The 19754-nt window shown below is 41.2% G+C and overlaps 1 protein-coding gene across 1 annotated transcript in view; it reads right to left on the reverse strand.

The window, feature by feature from the left end:
* Positions 1 to 19754, reverse strand: part of mfsd2b (MFSD2 lysolipid transporter B, sphingolipid) — an 80699-nt gene that overhangs the window by 15498 nt on the left and 45447 nt on the right. Inside the window, exons 5-7 of the mRNA XM_067985267.1 lie at positions 12851 to 12929; positions 10416 to 10609; positions 1331 to 1421 (exon numbers count right to left, since the gene is read on the reverse strand). Of these exons, the coding sequence (XP_067841368.1) occupies positions 1331 to 1421; positions 10416 to 10609; positions 12851 to 12929 (364 nt within the window). The remainder of the gene's footprint in view (positions 1 to 1330; positions 1422 to 10415; positions 10610 to 12850; positions 12930 to 19754) is intronic.

Here is a 19754-nt window from a genome sequence, read left to right on the forward strand (position 1 = left end):
TAACCTTCTGAGTCAGGGGCCAGAGTGCTACAACTGAGGCAAAATAAAATATTTACATTTCAATTCAATCCATTAATCCATTGAGCCTTATCCTTTGATACACATCGTTTTAACCTTATAGGATCATCTATTCTGTACTCTATTCAATTCATATTTGAAGATACCCTACTACTGATCCATTGCTCTGTTTACTACCTTTTTTGCCCACTTAATTTGGGCCAGATCCCTTCTCATCTCACAAAACTTTGCCTTTTTGCAGTCAAGCATCCTTAAGTTTGACTCTTCCTAGTCCTTTTCTACTTTCATATTGAATCTTGTAGTGGCCATTTCTCAATTGTTTTGCCACATTTACATTGGTTATTTGCCTCACTGCATTTCTCAGAACATAATCAGGCAATATTACTTTACTTACTGGACTGGAAAAATATTGAGCAAAGAGCAGTCTTGGGGTAATTTAGGAATCATTTTATAAATTTACGCTCCCAGTGCAGAGTGTTGCCTGTCAGGACCACACAGCAACATCTGCCCACATGCCCCATCCCCCCACCCCCCTGTGATTTTATGCCCTCTATTTTAAATGGACTGTTATTGCAGCTATAACATACTCGAAGAGTTCTGATAACACTATAAACCACAAGAGTAAGTTTATAAGTTCTTCAAAATCATGAGGCTGTGTTCAAATCATCATTATTTTACACTCGCAGTCTTTTCAGTTAATATTATTCCCACATGTACTCTATTGCAGAGTCAAATAAAAAGAAAAAATAACTGCTGCAAGTACACAGCAAATCTGTCACCGTCTGTAAAGAGAAATGACAAATTAGCATTTCAGATGTAGGTCCTTTGTCAGCACATGGTTGTGCAATTCCGGCATTTTCTATTTGTATCCATTGCAAAGTCACTGTTTATTTCCACTATCCAATCACAGTTATTCTGAAATAAATGGGAAGAAATTGCTTCAACAGAACTCTTATTCATAGTTTAGGAAATGATGCAAATCACTGAAGCCCTGTATTCCTTTTCAAGTTTCTCATGCTGCCATACTTACTTGTCATATGACACTATTCTGTGAATTTCTAATGCTGCATTGGGAAATGTCTATAACCACTGATCATTGCTTTTCCCCACGACCAATGTAATGATGCAGCAGCAGCAGTTTCAGAGCTTAAAGAGCCAGGCCTGCCAGAAAAACTCCCTTATGAGGCATTACTGCATATTTTAAAAGAGTCCGAGTTTAAAAACAACCAAATTACTTGTGTGCTTCAAAGACTTTTTGGTATGAGAATGTACTCCACGGGCCTCCCTTGCCACTAGTGGCGGAGTTACTCACCATCTCGCTCTTTCACACCAAAGAACAGAACAATTGTACAAAAAATGTAAACGCCTCCTACAACACCAGCAGCAATCATGTACGAGTCTTTCTGTAAAAGGGCAGAGACAATAAAATTAAAACCAATCAACTGTAAAAATTCATCCAAGAAATCAAAAATATGGACATCATAAACTGTTTCCATTTTTTAACATCTGTCTAATACTCGTTATTTTAAATAAATGGACAAACCAGAATAAAAGTGTTTTACTGGCACAGGCACAATGGACCGAATGGCCTTCTTCTCTGCTGTAAGATTCTATGATTCTATGCTGATCCAATCATATTTTTGATGTAAAAAGTCCATGGATTAAATGCCCAGTTTACCAAAGGGGTTAAATTGAATGCAACTTTTAAATAATGATGAAAACTTTCAATATACTATAATTATACAGGATTAATTGAAACTTTGGGCTTTCTGTTGAATGTGTGGAGCTTCCTTGTATTTTAGTTTTTATTCAACAAATTTCGGAACTTTGTGACTGTACTCTATCTCATTGTCATGCATCCTCACCAAAGTGATTTTCAGTGATAAACTCTAAATTTTCATGATCTTTTTTCTGTTCAGTAAAGTTACACTAGATTGATATCCTTGTAAATATGTATATCTTTCTGATTGGTATATCTGGAGTATGTACCTTGTCCATGTTCCAATGTGACCCCATTCTGGAATGTAATATTTACTAGCCTTTTTCTACACATAAAATTTAAACCTGCGATTCACATCTTCCAGGACCCCACCTAAGTACTTAGAGCTAATTACAACATATACGTTACTGCTGATCCTCTGGTCCGTGAAGCCATTTCATGGTCTGAAGAATTAGCAGATAGGTCAGACAAATGAAACCATAAAATTAACTTGAGGTGGTAGTCTTTGAGATAATCATGTATTGCCCTAGAGGACGCAGACGCTCTATATATAGGATCGCCTTTTAACTCCTTCCCAACACTTATTTTAACACTCAGTCGCTATAGAAACTGATTTACCTCCTTTTTTATTTCTACTGTTTATCTCTAACAGCAAAGCCATCAGGGGATTCTGCTCTGCAACCTCAAAAACCTTGCACCCAGCATTCCCTTATTTAGTTTCATGTCTGCTAAGAACATAAGAATGGACAATCATTCAGTCTATCCAGCCTGTACCCTCACAGATCATCTACAATCCATTTTATCATGGATTACACTTAATGCATTGCATCTACTGAGAAAAGGTTCGACCATGCTTCTCTCCATCCCTATCCAGGATAAGGCAACTGAAACTCTGTAATATCTATCTAATCTTACATCCTATATTATACATCCTTAATCATTTGCTTTCATGGCATGACTTTCCACAGTCCTATCTTCAAAGGAATCATTGGGGTGGATTTTCAACTTGCTGCCTGGGCATAAAACTGGCTTTGCAGATGGACCACCCATTATAGAAACTGCCCAACTTTCATTTCCATTGAAATCAATCGGATGGTTTCTATAACAGCTGACGAAAGCCGCAATGCCAGTTTTACATCAGGTGGCAAGTTGAAAATCTACCCCATTTATGTTCCAATTATCTCTATACATATCTGTATAAACTTATTAGAATATTGGGGTAAATTCTGTGCTTCCAGCAGGGACGCCACATTAAGCGAGAATGCAAGTCGGCCATAGGGCTACAACATTGTAGCCCGATTCTCCAGCCTGCACTTCCTTCAAGCACAGCTCCCCACTGGGAGTGCTGAATTTATTCTTTTGTCTTTAGCAGACATCCATGAATCATATTATAAAGGGAAGGAGATCTTATAAAGGAGGCAAATTATAGAATTCTGTGTCACAGAGGGAACTATTAGCAATATGAGTTACATTAAAGGTAGTGTTATGTCATAAACTTAGAAAAGGCATGCATATAACTAGCCTTGTTTTATGAGGCACTGTTCACTTTATTTGAGGAATTGTTAACATTTCTTTGAAAATTGATTTGTTATTTTTTTCAGTTACAAAATATTCAAACTAATAGCTTTGACTTCAGGTAGTCCAGGGAAATAACTGAAGGCTTTTTGAGGAGCTTCTTGTGTATGATCATTTGTAATGGGATGACCTAAATGTAAGCTTTATATATATGCAAATATGATTAAATACAAGAAGGTCCTTACCACATGCTAGATAACACCTATTGTACTCAGCCTAGATGAAATGCAGAACAGCAAACACGTGCTCAAAAGAGTTGATTCTGTGATTACACTGGATTAGGTTCCACGGAGAGCAAAGTAACAATCTTTTCAAGTTCAGTAGCACATTTCATTTACAAATCTCCTGAACTAATCTGTATAACATTATATCATCTTAAATTATACCTCTAGCACAACAATGCAAAAAAAAAACAACACTTTTGTAAATTGAATAAATACAATGTCCAAGTATGTCAGAAATTAAAAGTAATTGAAAGCAAAAGTTGGGATAAATTGTTTGGAAGTGAGTGTCTGGATAGATTGCAGTGCACCTGGTACCTGAGCCAGAAACTGTCAGAGGCACCTGAAGGAGATAGAAGAATTAAATAGTTAAAAAATCACTGCACAGTCAGTTACACAGTAGCCTTTCACCACTGGGGCCTGGATTCAACTTCAACGCAAAGTGCTGGAATGAAAGTTTTCTTTGTCTTTTGGCTGTAAGGATTCCACATAAATGAGTTTCAGCCATCTCAACCAGTTCCTAGTGGACATGAGCCCACAATATAAAACTACCCCAATTCACCACTAATTGGCAATCATACTTAGAAAGACCACAAGGGTGGACAGTGTAGGAAATGGAAAATGTAAGCTTTATATATATGTAAATGTGATTAAATACAAGTAAGTCCTTACCACATGCTGCATAAAACCAATTGTACTCAGCCTAGATGAAATGCAGAACAGCAAGCAGATGTGCTCAAAAGTCTTGAATCTGAGATTACACTGGATTAGGTGCAGTTGGGTTGCCAAGTGAGGCTGATGCACATTGTTCAGACAGAATAGCTGCAGTTTTTCCCTGCATCAAACTGTGCTGTTCCTGACCCTAGGGTGTTTGATGCTGACACGGGCGGGGGGGGTAAATTTTAACATAACGGCAGGATTTCAGCGGGGGTGGGGGGGTCAATACGTGGGTGGGAAAGCGGAAAAAAATCTTTGTGCCTTTTCTCGAGCGATAGCAACTCAATTGAAGGCCCTTAATGTGGCTTCTGGGTTTCGCATCTTCAAGCTGCGCAGCAGGCGTGCTGTGCACCCGAATGACATTCTGAGTCTTGGGTTATTTAAAGGGACATTGCAAACATGGATTTTGAGAGAAAATGGAGAAATCCACAAACATGGAGCAGCAAAGGACGAGGCCAGCACCCCAGTTCATTGACTCTTCGCTGGAGTTGCTGTTAGCCAGTGTGAGGAGCAGGAGGGAAACATTGTACCCGGCAGATAGGAGGAAGCACCCTGCCTCTACCACCAAGAAGGCTTGGCTCGAGGTGGCAGAGGAGGTGACCAACAGGAACACCATCTCAAGGACTTGGATGCAGTGACCTAATCAAGTCAGGAAAAGTGAGTACAGTGACTGATTCACCTCCTTTCTGTGCTGCACATTACTCACCCCACGACCACCTCCGCCCCCCCGCCACCCCCCCAACACACTCTGTCCTGCAAAACCTACTCCATCACATCACTCCTCACACCCACTTAAGGCTCAATGTCAAGTTACCTTCACTTTCTGTTTAATTCTGTGTAATTCCTCGTCATTCACTCACATGTCTGTACTTTCTCCACCTGTAGGAGAAGAGAACGCAAAATGCAAGGGCGAGGAGTCGGACTGGAGGGGGGCCAGCACAAATAGTGGCCCTGACAGAGGCAGAGGAGGAGGCGTTGGAGCTCAACCCAACGCTAGAATGCCTGGCTGTTGGAGATGCCAAGACTGGCACCCCGCAAACATCTGGTGACAGAACTTTAACACTCCTCACACACAACATGAATTGATGTTATCAATGATTGACCTATTGCACACCTCAGGATGCTCATTGCAACATCACTTATGCAATGATTCTTAATATTGCTGTATGTTCTCTTCCAGGGCCTTCAAGGAGTGCTGAAGCAGCAGACAATCTGGACAAGGGTGATTCCTCAGAGGCGCTCTCTGCATCTGAGGGCGCACCGTCACATCATAGCAAGCCATGCACCAGCAGAGATACTCACACCTCGGTGGGTCCTATTAGACAGTTAGCTGGGTTGTCACCTGGTGATTCACCACTCACAAGTGTGCACAAGCAGATACTGGTGGCAGGGGCAGCTGTGGAGAGTCCACGTCGGTGGGTGCACTCCTCTCCAAGCTCTGTTCAGCTGGATACAGATGCTGAACCCTGGGGGCCATCCTTGAGAAGGAGAATGATCGAGGTACAGGTGCATCTTTGCGATGTACAGGAAGACATGCCACGCTCACTCTCCACGGTAGTGGAGAGCATGGAGGAGTCCACATCCAACATCAGTGGAATGGTGGCGCAGGTAAGTGCGGGAATGTCTGCGATGGACAGAATGGCAGACACCATTGAGCTTCAAGCACGGCTCGCAAATGAGTCCATTCAGGCCCTGACAACAGCCGTGCGGACTCTGGATGCCAACGTGTCTGCCGCCTTAAACAGGCAGACAGATACTTTAGCCTCAGAAGGTGTCACAGACCTGCACCAAGCTGTTGTCCAGCAGAGTGGTAGGAGTGATGTGGCCCTGGTCCAGGACAGGGTCAATGGTGAAAGGGGACATGGAATTGGGGACTCCACTCAAAGCGCTCCCACATCTCACCCGTTGCCCCCCCCCCCTCAACCGATACCTACAACGCTGCCTCCTCTCCCAATGGCTGAATCTGCCCCTGCACAGATGCAGGTGGAGCAGTCTTTGACAGGGCCCTCATGGGCTCCAAAATCAAGAGGGCGTAGGCTGAGAGCATCTCAGCAGTCCCAGCATTGACCTGAGCAACCTGCCACTACCTCTGCTTAAGCCACAGGGGATGTACCACGTAGAAGAGGTAAGAAGAGGAAGGCGAAGCTTTTGTGATCACCAAGGGTATGCACAAGGGTGTCTGACTAAATGTCATGCTTTTCATTTCTCTTTGTTTTTTGTTACATTCACAATAAATGTCATACTTGTCACTACCACTGCCACGTTTAGTCCATTCTTGAGTCCCTTTCGTGAAAGCACTCTTGCATGAGCTTCATCATGAACGGCAAGACTTGATGCCATCCATTAAATGTGTTTACATGGGTGTATGTGTGGTTGTAGGACTGTTTGTGTAAATGTGGAGGTGGGGGGGGGGGGGGGCGGGGGGAAGTTGCTGGTGGTAGTGGTGGTGTTGGTGGTGGTGGTGGTGGTCATTCCAGGTGGTCTGAGTACTTGACTATCGTCACTTTGCACATCTCCTTATGTGAATCTATCAAATATGAGTGACTCCCTGGCATCACGAGCAGCCAGGTATGCTGCTGCTCTGCCGATGGGTTGCCCTTCGTCCTCCTCCTCCTCTTCTTCAATGTTGATCCCTTTTGGTTGATGAACAGTCTTGGCTCATGTGCAGGTCCTCGGATTGCTACGTGTGTGCAATCAATTGCGCCCTGTACCCATGGGAAGCCAGTCAGAGAGTGGAAACCCACTGCCCTCTCAGTCTGGCTGATGTCGTCGATGGGGACGTTGACGTAGTCAGATGCTATGGCAAACAAGCCATCCGTGACCTGTCGTATACACTTATGTGCAGACGACTGAGAGATCCTGGTGATGTCACCAATGGCGCCCTTGAAGGATCTGGAGGTGAAGAAATTGAGAGCAGTGGTGACTTTAACTGCGACGGGTAATGCGTGGCTACCAGGTCCAGCCGGGAGCAGCTCTGCATGAAGGAGGGTGCAGATGTCTGTGACCACCTGGCAACTCAATCTGAGCCTTCGTAGGCACTGCTCCTCAGAGAGGTCCAAAAAGCTCAGCCTCTGCCTGTAGACCCTTTCAGGGGGTAGTGCCTCCTATGACCTCGGCCCCTCTGTTGGTCCCCTCTCTGCTCTTCTGAAGGTCCTTGTGGTGCACCTCTGTCTTGTGAAGCTGCTACTCCCAGAACTGCACACCTTGCCTGCCACGGATGGTGATGTGCCTCATCCTCAGCTGTACTGTAGAATAAATCCATTGCAACCCCCGTCCTGATGTTGTCAGCTTGCGGGGGTCCAAAATATTGGTAAATACGTGTGAACACAAGAATTCTGAGTATGAACCAAGAAATCTCAATCTAAATACAAAGAATGCCCAGCCAAAGGTTTGTCTTAGAGAACTGATTGCCCTGTTGCAAAACTCACCTTTTCTTCACAAGTATCAATCATTGGTTTAAAGGTCCAAATGGTGCCGGCTGCAACTCGCCTCCATTTTCGTAGATCTTTCAGAGGTCACGGGAGACACGTTCAGCAGTTAAAATGGCTTGTGTAGTTCAAACCACAAAAATGTAACATCTTTAAGTACTTTACATGCCTCAGTTGGCCCTTTAAATATCGTCCCGCCAACTTCCAGGTTTCAGAAGCGTGTGGGACCCAGACACGTCTGGTCAAACCCAGAAGTCGGCGGGTTGGAGCCGGGATGCGGTACTGCTCCCAAAACCAAGAATTTTCAGTACCCACCCGCCCCCAACCCACCTGTTTTTCAGGGTTAAAATTTACCCCTGGATGTCTGAAATGAGAAAGATTTCCACTTCCCTGCACCTTGATGAGCACATAAGACACCAAAAGAAGTTTTTTTTAAAACGCACCAATGTCTGCAGTGAAATTTGCACTTGATTTTAAGCTTTAGTTTATTAGAAGTGAAGTATATAATGATTTGATTTTTCTTAATCAAGGGGAATTTTCAGCATAAAACTTGTTCCTTTTAAACAACAATTCTGGTTGTCGGAATTATCCTATTCATAACTGGCATGAATTCTTCTAAAGCCACTTGCTTTTAAGTGCAGTAACCTGTAAAATCCAGCACATCAAAGCCAAAACAAAATCTAGGCACCAGGCAGCTTCACTCTTCCTTGATAAAATCACAGAACTGGTTTGAACTAGCGAAGTAAAAAAAATAACAGCTTCTTCTCAACTTTAAGGTAATTAACAGATTTTTTTTTTATTATTCATTCATGAGATGTGGGCATCACTGGCAGGGCCAGCATTTATTGCCCATCCCTAATTGCCCTTGAGAAGGTGGTGGTAAGCCACCTTCTTGAACAACTGAGTGACTTGGCCATTAAGAATCAACCACATTGCTGTGGATCTGGAGTCATGTATAGGCCAGACTGGATAAGTAGACAGCAGGTTTCCTTCCTTAAAGGAGATTAGCAAACCAGATGGGTTTTTATGACAATCCAGTAGTTTCATGGCCACCATTACTGATACTAGATTTTTTTTAATTCCAGATTTTTATTTTTAATTAATTGAATTTAAATTCCCCAGCTGCCATGGTAGGATTTGAACTCAACTCTGGATTAGTCCAGTAACATAACCACTATGCTACCATACCTATTGGAATTGCCTGTAGAACAAAAGCAACTAAGGTCACCTTAGACTATTGGAGTATATTGCCACTGAGAGGGAAAAACTGAATTATAAGCAAAACACCTTCAACTTTACCGCAATTTAGTGTTGGAATTAAATAGGAAAGTACTTTACAATAACCTTGATTGTAAAAGAATATATTTTCAGTGCATTACAAGGCACCAGAGAGAAATGAAACATGTATAGGAGATAGGTGTGCCATTATATGAGTTCCCTATCTCATTCAAATCATTGTGAGGAGATACAGAACACAGGCTGTGTACTTTCCTACAGAGATGGGAAAATGATAGGCATTATTCCAAGTTAGTGAGAGGCCTGAAAGTGGGTTGCAAGTTTACCCTCTGAGTTCAAAATAAATGTAAAATAGATTTATACCACAGAGAGAGAGTAAGATAAGATAGCAGGAAGAGATGCAAAACAATGATTCACTGAGAGGTTCAAATGGGAAGATGCAGCAGTGTAAGATACAAAAAGACCAGATATTTTGGGGATAGGCTAATTTGCATAATTAGGGCAGGAGCTTACACCATTTACGGCGCTACTGGAACACATGTCCCACAGGACAACAGAATTCTGCCTAGGCATGTTACCGCTCTATCTGGGAATCTAAGGTCAGTCAAGCCAATGTGTCTGAAGAGAAAGCTTTTTGTTGCTGGCTGCTTCTATGATGATATGCCACTTTCCTAACAGCAATTTTTTAAAAAATTCGTTCATGAGATGTGGGCGTTGCTGGCAAGGCCAGCATTTATTGCCCATCCCTAATTGCCCTTGAGAAGGTGGTGGTGAGCCGCCTTCTTGAACCGTTGCAGTCCATGTGGTGAAGGTTCTCCCACAGTGCTGTTAGGAAGGGAGTTCCAGGATTTTGACCCAGCGACGAAGAAGGAACGGCGATATATTTCCAAGTCGGGATGGTGTGTGACTCGGAGGGGAATGTGCAGGCGGTGTGGTTCCCACGTGCCTGCTGCCCTTGTCCTTCTAGGTGGTAGAGGTCACGGGTTTGGGAGGTGCTGTCGAAGAAGCCTTGTCGAATTGCTGTAGTGCATCCTGTAGATAGTACACACTGCAGCCATGGTGCGCCGGTGGTGAAGGGAGTGAAAATTAGGGTGGTGGATGGGGTGCCAATCAAGCGGGCTGCTTTGTTCTGGATTGATCTCTCTGACATCAATCGTCATTGGGGTGCAACATTGTGGGCCCCACTTACAGCCATTGTGTAGCAAATACACCTACTTCTTGGACTTGTACTTACTTTTGGCTGAACACTGGGTGGAACTGGCAGAATTTCCAGGAAAGTCTGGCATCCCACCGGTCTCACCTCCAAATGTGATGTCATGAGGGGGGAGGGAGCAGTGGGAACAGACAGAAGAAACACTGGATCCCCCTCATTCAGAATTCCTAAAGAGGTCAGGAAGCGGCAGAAATCCAACGGAAAAGGTTCTGTCCCAAATTACCCCTCCACCTGACCAGCATCAATTCTGCCAAAGTGGGATGGCATTGCTAGCATAAAGTACTTACTGTATGAGAGAGTAGGTCTTGTGGCTGCCAAGTGCTGGTGTTGCCATTAAGTGAACTGATTACATCTGTGGAATTAATACTGGAATCTGCTGATGTGTTCTGTGGAAAGCAGTGATTGGAGGCATGGCCCTGTGCTACAATCTGCCCCTGGACAGCAGCTCCAATCATTGTTCCAAATACTTCCATTGTCATACCTGTTGAGGAAAAATAAAAGATGCCAGGTTCCATTTCATCATCACATCTAATGAAATACAATACTGCTTGGTTATATATGAAAATGCCAACAGTGTGATAAAATAAGTCCATTTTTAATCAATCTTTTCTCCAATGGTTTTGTGTTTGTACTGGCAACTACAGAGTTCACACTTTACTTTCCCCAACAAAGAAATGCAGTAACATATGGCTTTTTATCACTTTTGTTTGTAAATTTTGTGCTTTATGAAGGTGAGGGATGTTAGTGCTGGGAAATGGAACGCTTTTCAGCGTAAAAGGTTTATGGTAGCAAGGCTAGATGCAGAGTAAAGCTTCATTTTTCCTTGCTCTTGCTTCTGGTGAATATCTAAAATCAAAACTTATAACATGCAAAAATAATCTAAATCATTTTATTTCTGTTTTGGCTTTAAATGGAAATATGAAAAAAATAGTAATGAAGCTGTTCCAACTTTATTTTGTATGAACGATGACATCATACTCTCAGAAATCAGCGCACTTGAAAACCTAAAACTAAAAATTCATAGATGCAATGGGAAACTGTTGTATTAATAGTGGTCCAACAGACTGTGCCAGGGATTGATGGGACAAAACTTTGCAACCATGCTTACCCATGTGCTCAGTTCCCAAAAGCTGCAACAAGCCTGTCCCTTTTGCAAAGATCACATACTGGCCTTCTCACCACATCCTTTAATCCCTTGTCTCTCCAAAAATGTCTCTTGAACCCATTTATAATGCTTGCTTCAATGTCCTTCTCTGGTGACTTATTACACAACTCTATTACCCTTTGAGTGGAAAATGTTCTGTCAAAATTCCCTTCTTGCCCCTTTTAACTTGTGTCCCCTGATATTTCAACCCTTCACTATAATGGACAAGTTGCCTGGATCAACTTTGTTCATTCTTTTCCTTGAAAACATCAAATAAGTCATCTCAAAGTCTTCTCTTTTACAAGGAAAACAAGCCCAGCTTTCTTAACTTTCTTTCATAACTGAAATTTTTTTGCAATAAAAAAATGTAGCCTTATTACTGACTTTGGTGCACAAATGCAACTGCAGACTTCAAGTCTAAACTACAGATCAGAATTAATCTTGAAAACCATTATGATTCTTTTTCTATGATTTTAGTGCATTTATCTGAAGTCACAACCTTAAAGGAACAGTGTCTGTTAACATACAACGACATGTATTACAATGAAATTGGATCAGAATCTGAATCAAATTTCCAAAAGTTAATTATTTAATTGAAGTATTATAGTGATAACAGGTTTTTTGTGGTGAATAATTTAGGTACCAATTGTAATCGTTCTCAGCATTCAGTATATTAGTGAGGGGATGTTGTGTGAGTCCTGTAACAGGAATTCTTAAGAAATATACAGCCCTGCCCAGCTTGTTGTTCTAATGAAAAGGACTGGAGTAATGTAGCTGCTCAAGATGTATTGTTGATATATATTCTGCCAACTTTTTTATGTAAAACCCTTATGAAAGACCAGAAAAATAATTTACGAGGTAAAATGTTTTGACCCTCAATTCTTTTTACTAAGTTAGGTTTTCTTTGGTCCCCACCATGCCACGTCATCCATCGCCAAAAGCCCAGAGTTCCACCAGTAACCAGGTTCCCTGCAGCAAGGAGATTTAGACAGGAGCTGCTGTAATGCTGTAACTCTCAAATGTTTCTAGTTCATTTTTTGATTATAATGATTTCTCTTTTTAATCAGTTAATTTTTCTTGTGCAATTTTCTCCTTTGAAACAGTACTCTAAATCAGAATCAAAGGACCCCAAGGACAAGATGTTGGGACCAGTGTGATTGTAATACAATGAGATCCCAATGGAATATAATAGGCTTGTCTTCTGGTAAATACTATGCAAAACCTCCAGTGTTAGCTTACAGTGTCTGTCAAACAGAACATTGCTAAATCTTTGTTGCAGGATTCATTTTTCAGTATTTGAAAGATAATCTATTAGCCTGAAATTATACGGTTGCCATATCTGAGGCATCACTCATAGGGCCATAAATGAAAACTGCATATGCTAATGTTTTAGACAAATATAGCAAAGAAGTGCAAACCATATTGCAGTTTAGTTTGTTAAGCATCTACTGATTGACTGAACGTCTCTATTTACCATTACCAGCAGATGGCCTCAGATGGGCTCGGTGCCAAGCAAATGTTTGTAAAACGTATGTCACTGATTTTACTGGAAATTCTGTCAGAGGAAATTAAACTTACGGTAGGCAGTTGCAGAGTCTCTCTCCTTCTGGTCACTGCTCAAAAACATAGTGAGAGCCGAGTATGGCACGTGGAAACACTGGAAAAAGAGATACAACTGATCAGGTATAACAGGGCTCTTCTGGAATATCCCAGTAAATGTTTAATCCAGAGTGATTCACAACAGAAATGCCACTAAAATAGACAAAGATGTCTCAGATCAATTTTGTAAATAAATCAATGGGTAGTTTTGATCTCCAAATGTTTACTTGGATTCAAATGAGCATTATTTAAATGCTTCCACAGAAGATTGAATAGACTTTCACACATAAGATCATCCTGACCAGTTCTGTCTTTAATCATTCTGACCAGTTGTACATTTTTACTTGTGTAATTGGACATTTTGCCCATTCATAGCATCTTCAGAAGGGAACAGGATATACTTATTCTTCATCAGTAGAATATGCCAGGATAAGACCCTGCAATTGGAATTATCCCCAAGTACTGATCTGCAATATAGGTTGCAGTTGCTTTTGGATGTTGTACTTTTGCTAAATGTTATATATATTAGGAAGGGAAATGTTAAGCAAAGATAATGGCTGCAAAATAGTGTTCTCTTATTTAGTATTACACCCCGCCCAATTTTTTTCCCCACTGAAGTCAATAGAAAATTGGGCAGGCTATAAGACAGGCAGCTGAGCTGCTATCGCCCATTTTCCGCTTGGCGATAAAAGTTAAAATTACCCCCTCCCCCCCCATGAAGGAGAGTTCACCAAGAAAATTGAGGATTTAAATAAGTGGGAATCCGGTATGAAAATAATAATACTACTTTCGCAAGTAACTGAGACTATTTTCTGGATAAAAAGGACTAGTACAGGAGAGATGACTGCACCTAAAAAATCAGGAAGAACAGAGTCATGATAGTGGGGAGGATGATGGGGAGAAAATCGGAATCCAGCAAGATTGATTGTAGAGTGAAAAGTAATAAATAGGAGGGTGTGAACACAGTAACTCAGAGAGACATAGAGGAACCAGATATCAAGAAAAGTCAGATACTGGGGGCCAGGAAAGGAGGCAAATCTACCACAAGACGTATACACATGAACACTAGGAGTATTAGGAATAAGATGTTAGAACTGAAGGCCATTGTGGCAGTAGGAAACTACGGTGTAGTAGGATTTTCAGTGACCTGGCTGACCCCCAAAGCTTGGTAACAAATATAACATTCAGGAGTATAAGGTGTTTAAAAAAGGTACAGTGGACAGAAAATAAAGGGGTTTAGTTCCACATGTCAAGGACACATGGGAGGTGAATGAAGTTGACTCTGTGGGAGATGGAAAGTTACACATTGAACTATTCTGGTTAGACAACTTCAATGTGAACAAAACAAAACAAAGCTAACACTAAAGGTGTGCTACAGGTCACCAAGGCACATAAGAAGGAAGACAGTTTGCTCCATGAAGAGATAGGAAGGATATGTGAGAACTGGGAAGTTATTTTCATGGGCAACATCAATTAACCAAATGTAAATTGAGAAAACTAAAGCGGTTCAGAGTCTGCGTTGATAAAGTAATGCACGACCGATTTATGACCTACTACATTAATGAAGCCAGGAAAGTCAGTGCACATCTTGACTTGGTAATGGTAAGTGACTCAAACAAGGTACAGGAAATGGAAGTCATGGTACTTTTGGGGGATAGCAACCACAGAATTATGAAGTTTGACATAATTTGGAACTCAGATATTCCAAGAACCAGGAATGAAGTATATAATTTTAAAAGGTCTAATTTCAAGGAAATGAGGGAACAACTTAACCAAATTGACTGGGATAGGTTGTTCAACAACTCATCAGTAGAGGACAAATGGAACACCTTTAAAGGTATAATGCTGAACATGAAAGTTAAACTCAAAGCAGTGGGAATTCAGGATATTCTTTGGGAATGGATAAGAAATTAGCTGAAGGGTAGAAAACAGTGAGTACATATTTGAGGGATTATGTTTGGGTTGGGGAAGTACTGAGTGAGGTGGCCTAGTGTTCAGTATTGGGCCAATACTGTCTCTAACTTATATCAATGACTTGGATTCAGAAATTCAATGTAAATTAGTCAAATTAGCCAAATAAGGAGGGCAGTTGATTCTAAGGAGGCAGCTCAGGAAATGCAAAGTGAGCTGGACAAATTAGGTAAGAAGGCAGAACAATGGCTGCTGAAATTTAATATGGACATGTATGAAGTACTGTACAAAGGAAGAAAAAAGGGCAACATACATACGCCATAAATGAAGTTGAAAGAGATCCTGAAGTCTTAGTAAACTTGACGCTCAAAATGCCAGACAGTGCAGAGAAGCCAGCAACATAGCAAATGGAATGCTGAACTATATAGCCAAAACAGTACAGTACAGTACAATATGTCAGAGGAAGTCTTAATTGAACTGTATACAACCCTGGTCAGACCACACCTGAATACTGTGCCCAGTTCTGGCTACTAAGACATAGCGATACATTCAAGTGAAAGAGCGTTTTCAGAGAAGACCCTCTAGCTGATCCCGAATGATGACTGAGTATGAGGAAATATTGGAGAACCTTGGGATTTTCAACCTTTAATGAGGTGATTGAGATATGATCTTATAAATAGTAAACAGTGTGGAAAGGAAAAATCCAGAATATCACTTCAAACTAAATTGCAAAAGTAGAACAAGGCAGCACAAGTTGAAACTAGTGAAAGACAAATTTAGAACTGATGCCAGAAATTTTTCTTGACACAAAGACTAATCAACACATAGACTGGACTTCCAGGTCGAATAGAGGAGGGCAAAACTCTAGAATTATTTAAGAAACAATTGGATATTGCAATGGCGGTGTGGGGGTGGGGGTGGGGGTGGTGGGGCAGTGAACTGTAGGTCTTTCTGGGTGGATGAATTAAGTTGGGTACAATGGCCCTCCTCATCCATAATAGCCTTGTGATTTTGAGAGACATTTATGATCAGTAAAAGTGAAAAGATACAATCCTATTTAAAAATATGAAGGTAAAATTCTGAACAGTGAAATTTGAGTATGAATGCTTTATGTATGTATATTACATTCCAGGGTGTGCTATTCTTATGCAAGTGTTAATCCATTCAGGTTAACGCCTGTGAGAAAATTGAGCACATAGGAATATAGTACGAGCTTAAGTGTTTGTATGTGAACTTTACCAATTGGAAGTCCTACCCTACAAACCTATGTTTATTTTTTAAGAGTAGCATATATCCAAACAGGTTACAATTTTAAAAAATGAGTGGTGGAACCTCGTTATTACAAACCTTTCATTATAACAAACTTTCTCCCTCATCATGGCTAAAGTTTTATTGTACATCAGTATTATGCCGCTTTGAATGCCCAACATTTCCAATATATGTAAAAAATGTTGATAATTTTCAGCTAGACTGTAACATAAATTAATTTGCTACAGGAAAAGCTGACACACTGTCCATTTTACCTGAATGAATGCCATCAGAATAGTATTGCCTTTGGAAGTTGTGGAATAGTCAATAGCTCTCCTCATCAAGCACCTTTTATGACAAGATGAGGGGGTAGGATAGAGAATGGCTAGTACATGTACCAGTGCAGGTGATGCAGCAGCTATACTATCACATTGGACAGCAACATAACAACCACATGAACATTTACCTGATACACAGAATGTAGCCCTACCAGTGAAAGATTATGAATTGGAGAAACCTATTTGAATTTGTGGGTGTTGCAGGTCTCAGCTAGTGGGTATGGAGGTCAGTGGCATAATGTAAAGGTTGCATTTGGTGCAGGATATGCAGAGTTCTATTGGAAAATGAATCACAGGTTGGAGAATATTGAAGGCTTCATCACTGAGATTTATGGTGGATGGGACTCCAGTTGGATATAATACAGTCCAATATCAATGTATTATCAAACAATTTAGTAGCCAGATTACAATCCTCTGAGGCACATGGATTCAGCAACATGGGATCAGTATTTCAAACTTTTTTGGCAGCTATATCCCTAACCTGGTATCAGGTCTCTGAGCAGTTCTGCGAGTACTGCTAGAAGGTCATGTAGAGCAATTGCAATCAGTGACAAGGCAAAGTTTGTTTGAAGCCATTTAGACTTCTTTCAATCAGATAGATAGGCAACTTTAGCATCTGCAAAGCACAACAGCAAAGCTTGGGAAATTATAGCCAATACAGTAGGCCCGAGGTCTTTCTTTGTCTGTGGTGGTGGTTAGCCTAAGCAACATTTCACTGCAAGCACTGCTAGAGCCTTCTAGAGAGATGGTTTAAGACATTTCTTGTCCTGATACATTGGAATCAAGGAGAGCTACTGATCCCTCCACTACCCTCACAACCCAACTTCTACATCAAGTTGCAGATTTGACTCCATCCTCTACTGATTCTACATCATGGGGATTCACAAGAGTCACAAATAAAAACAATGTGGCACTTGGTGAGCAATGGTACAAAGGCTTCACAATGGGAATAACAGAAATAGTGCATATATTCATAATCACTTTTCCAAATATTTTCAAATCATTTTGCATAGTGTTTTCACTTACTGTTAACATATGTATTTAATGAAAGATTCATTCACAACATATGGTTTGAAACAAATATTACATTTAAACCAAAAGCAAATGTTGCAGGTAACTACAGATACGTTATTTCACAAATAAGCTATCAGCAGTGTATAGTATGTGAGGTGACATTTGGACCACAGTATTTAATAAAACTAACTGATTCCCCCATGCATTGTTCATGGGTTGCTCACGGTCTGGAATATAACTGTGATATTTATTGTGGTCCCATCTGAGCTGAAGGGAGGGAGTGGAGTAGAGTGAGGTTGGAGAATGAAGCACAGCCTGAGGTTTCAGAGCCGAACGTACTGGAGTGCAGAGCATGGTGGGAGGAGGGAACATGGAATGGAGCACAGGAGGGGAGTGGGGGACCTGAGAATGGAGCACAGGAGGGGAGTGGGGGACCTGGGAATGCAGCACAGTGGGGGACATGAAAGCAGGCTGCAGAGTTTAAGATTAAAACAACTGCATCTTGAGAGAAGTGGTGTTTAACTGTTTAATACAATAAGGGATTTTTCCTTCCAGTATAGGTAGTAGTTTTTGATTAGTTTATATTTATTGTGTGGCATTTGCATAAATTAGCATGATTAACTTAACAGTAAGCATTTCATTTGAGCCAACCACGAAAGTGTGACATGATTTTTAAAGTATGACACGCTGGGTGTGTAGCTCTGTTAAAGTATGATGTCCTATGGATGCAAGATGCAAGACACTTAATTATATAATATAAAATAAAAACAGAAAATGCTGGTAATACTCAGCACGTCAGGCAGCATCTGTGGAAAGAGAAACAGAGTTTCAGGTCAATGGCCTTTCATCAGAACTGGAAGAAGTTATAGATTTAATACTTTATAAGCAAGTACAGAGCCAGGGAAAGAAAGGCGGGGAGTGGGGGGGGGGGGAGATGGGGAGGAATAAACAAGGTTAATTCAACCTTGCTCTTTTCCCATAGCCCTGCAATTTTTTTTCCAGTTCAAGTATTTATCCTTTTAAAAGTCATTATTGAATCTGCTTCCAGCACCCTTTCAGGCAGTGCATTCCAGATAATAACAACATGCTGTGTAAAAAAATGTTTCCTCATGTTGCCTCTGGTTCTTTTGCCAATTGCCTTAAATCTGTGTCCTCTGGTTACTAACCCTTCTGCCACTGGAAACAGTTTCTCCTTCATGATTTTGAATGCCTCTATCAAATCTCCCCTTAACCTTCTCTACTCTAAGGAGAAAACCCCCAGATTCTCTAATCTCTCCATGTAACTGAAGTCTTTCATCCCTGGTACCATTCTAGTAAATCTCCTCTGTGCCCTCTCCAAGGCCTTGACATCCTTCCTAAAGTGCGGTGCCCAGAATTGGCCACAATACTCCAGCTGGGGCCTAACCAGTATTTTATAAAGGTTTAGCATATCTTCCTTGCTTTTGCACTTTATGCCTCTACTTATAAATCGTATGCCTTTTTAACAGCCTTCTCAAATTGTCCTGCCACCTTCAAAGATTTGTGTATTTGCACCCCCAGGTCTCTCTTTTCCTGCACCCCCTTTAAAATTGTACCATTTAATTTATATTGCTTCTCCTCATTCTTCCTGCCAAAATGAATCACTTCATACTTCTCTGCTTTAAATTTCATCTGCCATGTGTCTGCCCGTTTCACCAGTCTATGTCCTCCTGAAGTCTGTTACTATCATCCTCACTGTTTACTACATTTCCAAGTTTTTTGTCATCTGCAAGCTTTGAAATAATGCCCTGTATACCCAAGTCCAGGTCATTAATATATATTAAAAAGAGCAGTGGTCCCAACACCGACCCCTGGGGGGCACCACTGCACACTTTCCTCCAGTCTGAAAAACAACCGTTCACCACTACTCTCTGCTTTCTGTTCCTTAGCCAATGTTGTATCCACGCAGTCATTGCTCCTTTAATCACATGGGCTTTAATTTTGCTAATAAGTCTATTATGTGGTATTTTATCAAACGTCTTTTGCAAGTCCATATACACATCAACCACACTACCCTCATCAACCTTCTCTGTTACTTCATCAAAGAACTCAATCCAGTTAGTCAAACATGATTTGCCTTTAACAAATCCATGCTGGCTTTCAATTATTAACCTATATTTTTCCAAATGCCAATTAAATTTGTCCCAGATTAATGTCTCTAAAAGTTTCCCCACCAACGATGTTAGGCTGATTGGCCTGAGTTGCTGGCTTTATCCCTCTCCCCTTTTTTGAACAGGGGTGTAACATTTGCAATCCCCCAGTCCTCTGGCACCGCCCCCATATCTAAGGAGCTTCCACAATTTCAACCCTTCTCTCAGCAACGTAGGATGCACCCCATATCTGGACCGGGTGAT

This window comes from Heptranchias perlo, chromosome 5 (genome assembly GCF_035084215.1).
Source record: "Heptranchias perlo isolate sHepPer1 chromosome 5, sHepPer1.hap1, whole genome shotgun sequence".
NCBI lineage: Eukaryota > Metazoa > Chordata > Chondrichthyes > Hexanchiformes > Hexanchidae > Heptranchias > Heptranchias perlo.